General features: G+C 33.0%; 1 protein-coding gene across 1 annotated transcript; it reads left to right on the top strand.

The window, feature by feature from the left end:
- The first annotated feature begins 410 nt into the window (after positions 1-410).
- LOC123665488 (ceramide glucosyltransferase) lies at positions 411-1851 on the top strand. The gene has a single exon (XM_045599785.1). The coding sequence runs from the start codon at positions 411-413 to the stop codon at positions 1602-1604; it is 1194 nt and encodes a 397-aa protein (XP_045455741.1). The 3' UTR covers positions 1605-1851.
- The last annotated feature ends 8931 nt before the right edge of the window (positions 1852-10782 follow it).

Consider the following 10782-nt stretch of genomic DNA (forward strand, 5'->3'; position numbering starts at 1 on the left):
ACGTATATTATAATAAGAGTTTTTTTAATATAAGAAAGTAAAAATTATAATTGTCCTTCGATTAATCGAATCTTACTACATATTAATATTATGGCAATTCCAATATGCGACAACGACAACGACTCTTCAAGTCTTCAGAAATGACGGGCGGCGGTTGGTTCTCTCAGTTGTATTATATGGTTTATTATAAACTTGCGATAAAGGGTATCAAAAAATTATGAAAATACTTAGACAGTAAATATGTCGTGATAACGTATGGTGAATCATACTCGTACGCATACTGCTCGTTTACTACTTCATATTTTATCACTTCAGTGTTATGATCGCATCATAGCGCACGGTTCTAGACACTCGAAACTAGTAGATATTATGTGGCCGGATCGCGAGAACAAAATAAGAGTTTTACAATTATGATGCCTATGGTGTACACAGTGTATGGTTTTGCTATATTTTTTATAATTGCGTGGATTTGTTTGTGGCTAATACACATAATGGCTCTGTCATATTCTAAGTGGAAGTTGCATAGGACAGTGGACCGGTCGCCACCGGAACAACCATATCTTGGTGTTTCTATCATAAAGCCTCTCACGGGTGTCGATCCTAACTTATTTTCGAACTTGGAGACGTTTTTTACGTTAGACTACCCGGTCTACGAGTTGCTGTTCTGTGTAGAAAACGAGCACGATCCGGCAGTGATGCTCGTCAACAGCTTAATACAAAAGTTTCCTCAAGTGGATGCTAGATTATTCGTAGGCGGACTGTGCGTTGGTGTTAATCCTAAAATAAATAATATGCAGCCGGCATACTTGGCGGCAAAGTATCCTTTATTACTAGTGAGTGATTCTGGTATTCGCATGCGAGAAGATACGTTACTGGATATGGTGCAGCATATGAAGGAGGATGTCGCGATCGTACATCAAATGCCTTTTGTGTGTGACGCTGACGGCTTCGCGGCTGTTTACGAGAAAGTGTACTTCGGTACGACGCAGGCGCGTATGTATCTTGGCGCCGACTTTCTCGGCATCAATTGTCACGTCGGTATGTCGTCGCTGATACGACGATGCGCGCTGGAGGAGGTCGGCGGTCTGGCGGCGTTCGGCGAATACCTGGCAGAGGACTATTTTATGGCGAAGGCCGTCGTGTCTAGAGGTTGGCGTATGCGAGTAGCATCGCAACCAGCGTTGCAGAATTCCGGCGCGAAATCAGTGGGAGCGCTTCAAGCTCGCCTAAAACGGTGGGCGCGACTCCGCATAGCGATGGTGCCGACGACGGCTCTACTGGAGCCCCTGAGCGAGTGCCTGCCCCTGGGCGCGGGCGCTGCGTGGGCGGCCGGCGAGCTGTTCGGCGCGGAGCCTCTCCCTTTCTTCCTAGTGCACGTGCTAGTGTGGTTCTTATCAGACTGGTTAATGTTGCGGTCTGTACAGAATGGCTCGCCTGCCATTACAAAAGTGGAGTTTTTGCTCGGGTGGACGTGGAGCGAGTGTTGCGCACCTGTGGTGCTGGTCGCGGCGCTACTCAACCCCGAGATCTCGTGGCGGACTCGCAGCTATCGGCTGGACTGGGGCGGCCGAGCCCACGAGCTCAAACCCAAACTTAAGTTCTGAGCCTCAACCCCTCCCTTATCAAAAGCTTTAATTTGGTGTATGTAGATTGTGTTACGTTATATATAATGAATGAATACGTTTTCAGTTTCGCTGAATTTGAATGAAAGTTTATAATTATTATATTAGTATTAAGTTTTGATTTTAATTAATATTTATAATTTTGGAATGAGCGGTGGATACTTGTTATTCTTGTTTTAGAGTTTTGTATCTTTATAGATTAAAAGAATTGTCGGCTGTTGTTTAATTATTTTCTGGTAGTCATTTGCCAATATTAATCTGCCATATTGTGTTTAAATTTTTTGTACATATAATAATTATATGTGAGTGAAAATGCTGAACTTGAATGTGTGAACACTGATTCATTTGCTTATCAATAATGAATAACAATAATTGTTCACTTGGACACTGGAATTTCTTAACACTAAACTATTTTCTTTTAACTGGATCAGCTTTTGTGTTTATTCATCGTTACATTAACTAATGAAAAAGGAAAAACTGAACTGTATTATGTAATAGCATACTCATAAACAAAATACAAAGTACAAAAGTAAACATCACTTGCTTAATGTAAGTTAATTTATTCACCTTTCAAAGTAACATAACCAGTTTTAGTGAACAATTTTATCCTTACAATAATTCTAAATATGAGTGAACAGGGTTTTTCTCTCTATTAATATTTTTAAATACTATGCAAGTTTTTGAACTTTTTTTTGTACCTTTGGACTTGGAATGTTTTATTAATAATCTGTGCATGTTGGAAATGGGACCAAAAAGGGTAAATAATTTTTTTTTATGTGAACTAAACTAGTATAAAAGACAGTATTAATTTCCGGTGTAATTAGTACTAATTTTTGCACTGAACGGCATCGAGAGAAAAGACTGTATTTTCTTATATAGCAGTGTCCAAAGGTACTTATTTTTGTTGTGATTATATTAAGATTTTTATTTATTATTTTTTGAAGGTCTTTATTGTGCCATGATTGATTTAATTGCTTCTGTTCTATATATATGAGCATAATAATATCAGTGCAATATTTAATCTTGGCATCTAATTTCACAGGATATGATAAGTGGTAGCCATTTTTTATCTAAATTATGCTATATTCTATGACATTTATAGAAGTACAATTATTTAGAAGTTTTGTTACAAATATAGTATAATATTTTAGTCTCATTTGAAACATATATAAATGTAAAACCTACTTTGTGTCTGACTTTAATTACAAAAATTCGAAATACGATGTTTTTTGTTTTTTTGACATAATTTTTTAAATTTATTTAATTTTAGTTTCATTACGCAAAATATGCATAATTGTATTGAAACTTATAATACCGGACATTTTACCAATGATATTATATTTTCGAGTCGATAAAATTTGCCTTGAAAGTACTCGCTGTTTAGCGTCAGTATTGCCTAGGCTACTCTTTAAGTTTATTCCCTGTAATCAATAAATTACATATTTTTAGATAGCTTATCGTGATAAATTTACAATACGATTGATAATGGATCATTATGTGTTGTCATTAGATGTTAAATTAGTGCAATAATTCACGTGATACCGTATTTTTAACGGACTTAAAAAATAATTCGGTTCTCAATTCGGACTGTTGACAATTAGGACTGTATTTTTTTATGTGTGTTACCTCACAATTTTAAACTTGGTATAGCGATTTTGATGATTCTTTTTTTAAACGAAAACTGTAGCTTATCACGTGATCCCATTTGATTTTATCGATATCTGATACGTTCTTTTTGAGCTATACCTAATAATAGGTATTTCATTAACTGTTTTATCGACTACCTTGAACATTGTATGTGAAATGTTAGTGAAACCCTATGCCAAAGGTTCACATGTCTCTCTAAATTGAGCTATCTTTATAGCCTTAATATGTATAAATAAATATCTATAAATACGCGTACAACTTTCGAACGATTTTACCTAATTGCAGTTTTTTGAAGGTAAAAGCCAAAACTCATTTGATTAATGATTTTAACATCTCCAAGCAATAAACTGAATTTTAATTATTTTAAGGGAAAATCACTCATAGATATCTTAATAGTTCCTGTTCCTGCTATTTAAGTTGCTAAAATCTGTAATTTTTATTTAAAGTGCTTAAATATTGTAGCAATTATAGCTACGATAAATCGATTAGGCTAGTATTCCTTTGTAGTGTCGATTTGACCAAACAATTAAGTACTAACAATGAACAGCTTCAATTGTTAGTTCGCACAAGTTTTATTTCAAATAAGTTTTTATATCGTAACTCAAATGTTGAAATTAACGTTTGTGTAACAATTTGTGAATTAAAGCAGGTTTCACAAAACAATTGTATTTTGTATTCTGAAGATTATCAATTTAATAATCAATTATTAAAAAGTATTTTTTTAAATTTACTCTGAGACCACAATTTTTTTTTCGTGAATATATATTGATTTTTTAAAAATTTCTTTTATATGTACTTTATTTAGACAATAACGATCAGAAAAAAAGAATTATCTAATTTGGTGCACACGTTCGGAAGTTATACGCGAACATACATTTCGGTGATTTATTTTTAATGTAAATTTTGTAAATGTATGTTTATAAGAACATGTTTAATAGTGATGCGTTTTTATGTTCTTTAAAAAGGCATTCAAATGATTTTCATATATTTACCTGCAATATATAAATAAAAATTGTCACTATTTTAACACAAATATTAATATTAGATAGTAGTTTCATAATATTTTGTTAATATCTATATATGTGTACATGTATGTACGTGTTTATGTACTTATATTGTATTAATATATATTTTCTGTTTTATACTTTCATTTATATATAATAGTTTAACAAATGTTGTACTAAATCGAACGTTGTTATCAAGTGTTCTTGAAGCCATTACATAATAATAATAATGACATGACATCTCCCTGGTGTAGTGGTGTGTGCATCGTGCAGGCGCTGACACACCGACAATTCCGGGTTCGATTTACATTCGGAATGGATATTTATTTATACAATAGGTACAAATGTTCCTTTTCGGTTTGGTTGTCAGCCCTTGTGGGTGTCACCACTGTGCCTCTGAGAGCACGCTAAGCAGTCGGTCCCGGTTATTATCATAGACACCTGATACCGATCATAACTTATAGTACCGATCGCAGTGGAGCAGATTGGTAGATTAACTTCCGACACTCCTCCTACATGGAGAAAGCGGCCTATGCCCGGCAGTGGGATGTTACAGGCTGAATAGTCACGCAGAAGTAAACTCGCAAGAGCATGTTTCACCGGTTGTGAATAATGCTATTTACCGATAATAAAAGCTTATGATTATCCTCTTTTCCGATCGAATTCCGCTATATTTATGAGATAATTCTATTCGCAAATGTGAAACTAAATGATGTAGTTTATTAATTGAAAAAGAAACAAGTCTTAATGTTCTATTCTAACTCCTTTTAAAGTTTATTCGTAACTCACGTGCAGCATAAACTATATCCATAACCGGTGCAACGAGTCCATAATGCAGTATGTAGTTATAAATAAAATGTTTTACCAATATTAAGGAAACCACATAATATGTAATAGTAATGTATCATATGAGGAAAGATCGAATATAAATCGAAAGTAATATTCGCAGTGATCGAGTTTCAATTAGTAACGTGAGTACAAACGCTGACGCATACATAGACTTGAATATTTCTAAATCGTCTTTTAAAAAATGGCGCAATTCTTCTGTATTTTTTTTCTTTCCTTTATTTGTGTTACCTCATATATTTGAACCGGTTGTACCGATTTTGTTTGATTTTGATTCTGTTTTTAATATTAAATATAATCAAGATGTAGAGTATTTCTTGAGTTATCCCTAATAATGAGTATTTAATTAGGTATTTTATCGTCCACCTACGTTGTATTATTTGTCGATTTAAATTGATTTCGTTTTTTTTTTTCGTTTTATGAAAACAATTATTTTATAGCTTCCGGAAATTCTCGTTAGTACCTATATCCTGTGAATTTAGATGTAGTATGCCTAGCCAGCTAGTATTTATAATCAGTGTACGCCTGATAACAGCAAAATATTCAGTTGTATTTATTAAAACAATAAAATGGGTACTTCAATTACATTGCAATAGCTAACGTACATAGCGTGCTTCTTTCGGGGGCCATTTGTAAGGTTAGGCGTATATTGATGATATAGAACTGAGGACATAGGTCATAGGTGATGATTCATAGGTAATATAATTATTATTATACAATCGATATCTTTACCTACCTACATTTATCAGCTTTTTTCTTGCCAATCCTTTGTTTCGTTGTCATTATACGCTTAGCTTAATAACATAAGCTATTCCAATAAGTACATTTTGAACATGGAAATGCAAAATCATTTATGTCTGATTTAAATGTTAAAAAAAATTAAAACATAAATTAAATAAAATAAAAAGAAAAATTTCGTCAAGAAAATTTATAATGAAAATGTAATAGTTTTGTCTAGACGAAATTGCTCTTTTATTGACGAATTTGTTTGTGGATAAGTAATGGTTAAGTTTTTTGGACAGAAGTGTGTAATACGTCACTATATTCATAAAACGATTAGTTTTGTTTATAAGAGCGTGGCTTTAATGTAGTTCGGTATAAAATATCGTTGTCATCTGAAATAAGTTTCAATGATGTCAAATACTTACGTGCCGGGGGTGCCGGACAAATGATTTGGGAATTGGTCAATTCGTTTATAAACAAGTCAAGTGTCAATAAAATATGACATCAATATATCATTCGGTTGACCGAAATTAATCATTAACAACTACCAGATCCGATAGAGGTCCCGTCTTTGGAAAGAAAGAGAAAATTTCCTATTATCTGCTCAATTCTCTTAATTTTCATTCCGTAAAAACATTCTTAATTTTTTTTTTATTTGTCCAATTTTTTTTCGCATTTAGCGATTTATTTATAATTTTCGACTTTTTGGTTAACTATTGTTGAATCCTTTTGTCCCTAATCTTAGAAATGGCTAAGGAACCAACAGTCAGTCATTCAAGGTATTGAGTTGCAAAGATACCAAAAATATATGAAAAATATCTAAGTTCAATTTGGTTGTCTTATCTACAAACGAATTCTTCAATTGTTACATAATGTTTATCAAACTAAGGTACGACATGTTACACATGAAAATGGTGATCGTAGAACATTGTTCAGACATCCGTCAACCATTACTAATCGAACTATTGGCTTTTTTAAATATAACGTCATAATTATACGGAATGCGTGATACAGTTAATCAACATTTAACATGTCGTTCTTGTGACTTGGGATTGTACACGTTGTCCGTAGATGACTTAAGACAATCATATCACACGGATTGAATGTAAAACAGATGTAGATATTGTATATTGTACCTGATAACGGCGACTTTTAATAAAATATCAGTTTGTTTGAAATTTATTTATGTTTTATTTTTTTTATAAAACTGCGCTGTATAAAACGACATATAACTTACGATTAGTCTACTTCCCATACACATACATGGCGTTGGTGAATTTTCGACAGTTAAGAAATGTACATAAAAACGTGATTGTACCTAATTAAGGTAATTTTTGTTGAGGTAATTTAGTTTGAGATTTCATTGGACCCCTCCCCCCATTCTGGCACGTAATTAATGGATGTTCCCTAAGCACATACGGTTGGGCTTTAAGTTTCATGGAAATATGGATCATAAAAGAAATATTTTTTAGATTTAGTTAATACGGCCTAATGTATTTTAAATATTAGAAAATTAAAATTATATATTGTGCATTATTATGCATTAAAACGAATTTATATTTATAATTAAGGGTTATAAAAAAATTACAGTAAAATTCGGGACTAATGGTTTAGTAATTTATTAAACTAATTATGGATATATCCAAATCGTTCGTCGAGTGAATCGTCAATCGGTCAAATAAAATAATTAAAAATATAAAAAACTATTAATCACGTATCCTATCTGTTTTTATAATTTTAATACACTGTGGTAAGGTGTAACAATAAAAACTTACTTCGTTTTTCCTTCCAAATTCCATTGAGGTCGTATCTTGACCGCAACGATCAATTGCCATGTCTTCTCCATCCCACGTAATATTGGCGAAATCAACTGAGCTTTATTGGCATAACTAAAAGCCACTGAGAATTAAATTTAATTACGTGTTGATTGTTGTCTAACGAATTAGGCAGTTATTAGACCATGTTTGTCCATGCTACTGGATAGTGTTTTTGTGGTTTTTATTTAATTACAGTATAAATAATTGTGTTTACAAGCAAACGAAAAAAACCGACCAATTACATTGACAAGTAATACAACGTTAGTAGACAAAAAAATTGTCAAGTAAATACGTGCTATCAAAAGTTACTCAAAAGGTAGCCATCAAATCTCGATCAAATTTAAAAAAGACTACATGACAATCATTAGCTTTCAATTAAAGTAAGAATCATCAAAATCGATACACCCAGTGAAAAGTTATGCCGTTTAATACAACATAGGTCGAAAAAAAATTTTCTTTCTTTCTTTCTTTCTTTCAAATCGGTCCACCCAGTCAAAAGTTCTGATGTAACATACATTAAAAAAATACAATCGAATTGAGAACCTCCTCCTTTTTTGGAAGTCGGTTAAAAAGTGTGCTCAAACACGAGACTGGAATTAATTTCATTATTAAATAATTCAATAAAATAAAAATCAAAACATACATTGAAGATTGAATACTATTCGTATCATTTATCCTAGTAAATGCTGGTTTATCACTATACCCATATATGTTAATCTTATAATATAATATATGAAATTCTGGTGTCACAATATTAGTTATAATACTTCTTCGAAACGGCTGGACCGATTTTTATAAAATTTTGTGTGCATATCGGGTAAGTCTGAGAATCGGCTAACATCTATTTTTCATATCCATATGTTACGGGGGGGGGGGGGGGGGGTTGGGTAAGGGGGATAATAACATATATGGAAAACAACGTTCGCGGGCTCACCTACTCTTACACAAACAAATATCATACTCAATTAGACTACAACTCTCTGGTCAAATCTCTGGTTACGTCGATAATAAGTTATGGTTTATCAAGTTACAAAACACTTAGATATAATATATACATTACAATTACGAATTTTAAAAGAAATTGTACCCATTTAAATTAAAAATAAATACAAAAATAATTATCACAAATTATATGACTATTATAAAATAATACCTATACATGATAACATTAAGCTCACCTTATTAAGTGAAGAATTTTTAACGACTCCTTAAAAGTATTTAAGAATTTAGACCACAATAGTATTGTCACCCGACTGTTACGTTTACGCTTCAGCCTGGCGGCCTCTATGCCCATGTAGGAGAAGGATCAGAGCTTAATCCACCACGTTGCTCCAATGCGGGTTGGCGGATATATTCCCTACTATGAGTAACGATCGCTATCAGGTGTACATGATAACAACCGGGACCGACGGCTTAACGTGCTCTCCGAGGCGCGGTGGGGAGACCCACAAGGACTGCACAAACACCCAGACCACGGCAAACACTAGTATAGCCAATACAAATGTTTGTCATGTGCGGGGATCGAACCCGCGACCGCCAGCGCAACAGATACAATCCATGGCTGTAACCGTTGCGCCAACGCGGCGGTCATGTTACTGTTACCGAAATACAATAACTCGTACGGTAAAAGAAAATTAAGCTATATAATACCACATCTTATAAAAGAAATTCCTTTAGCTTTACGGGAATCATTAACAATAAAAAACTTAAAAAGATACCCAAAAAATATTTTAAAAATAATAATATATGTACAATAACCATATCACAAATTTAAATAAAAAAATTAACTGAATTAAATTAAACTGGTTGGTCCATCTATCGCCATACAGCGTTTAACCGTTTGATGTGTGACGATTATTATATAATTAATAAATGCTTTGAAAATGAAATGCGGTACTTTAACATTAAGTCGAATGTATTATGTACCTAGTTACCAGTAGTAGAAAGCGTTGTAAAACGTTACTCGCAGCGTCACTGTTCAGAATTGTTTTACAAACGTTTCATACAATTTCAGTCCTCTGGAGCGAACTTCAATAATTGATGGAGTACTTTCTGCTAGGATAGGTTAGGTTCCTGAATTTTTTTAAAGTAAAACAGACAAAGCCTTCCAATCTTAATATTTCTCGTTTCGTTAAAATTTGCGTAGTCGTGCTGTCAACTGTAGTTGGCCTATTTTAATTATTTATACTTCTATTGAGAATGTTGCGAGATAAATGAAAATCGGACTTTCATTAACATCAAACTTATATTTCGAAAATTATCTTGTTGTCTTGTCTCTTTGGTTCACATTTTATCCTGCTGAGCGCCATATTTTTTTTTGCCCTGTAACTTAGGGTGCACGAAAGGCTATCCGCGGATTATTGCAGAAAATTTGAATGATTATTGTTTAAAATATTATGATATTTCATAATTGGTCACTTTCTTCTAATATTATCGGCAATAAAAGAAGGAAAAAGTCAACATTATGTAATTATAATTAAATATTTATAACTAAAAATAAATTCAATTTGACCATTACGTCATCATCATCATTACAGCCTATACAGTCCACTGCTGGACATTACGTCAAACACACAACAAAAATAATTATTCTCCATTTCGATTTAAACTTTTACCAAGTTACTGCAGTCTACATTTAACCTTGTAACGCTATATTAACTGCAATTGCTTATTTCAACTTTATTAATAAAACATTAAAAAATTTGTTACAATTATAATAAAGTTTTGATGAATACCTATTCGTTTTTTTTTGGTTTATGATTTAAATCTATGTTCATAGATAAGATGGTATATATTTTTACAGTTTTAATATCCTACAGAACAGTTTTAAACAATACCTACCTAATTATGCGCTCGATTCTACTTATTTACTTCTTTCCTGGAACGTAAGGTAGATTTCTTGCTCCCTTTATGATAAATGGACCTCACCTTGTGGCTAGATTTTCGTGATTAATCGTGTCAGGTCTTGGAGAACCTAACTACCTAGACTAGGTAGTCGAGGAGGTACTGTTTTCCGGGCTTTTGCCGACATATTCGAACGATTTTTCTGGCAGTGACTGCTACAGAGTGATTTCTTTTTGTTCAAAAGGTTGGTGACAACTATTGAAGATAGATTGATTTAAA

The sequence above is a fragment of the Melitaea cinxia genome, chromosome 24 (assembly GCF_905220565.1).
Source record: "Melitaea cinxia chromosome 24, ilMelCinx1.1, whole genome shotgun sequence".
NCBI classification, from domain to species: domain Eukaryota; kingdom Metazoa; phylum Arthropoda; class Insecta; order Lepidoptera; family Nymphalidae; genus Melitaea; species Melitaea cinxia.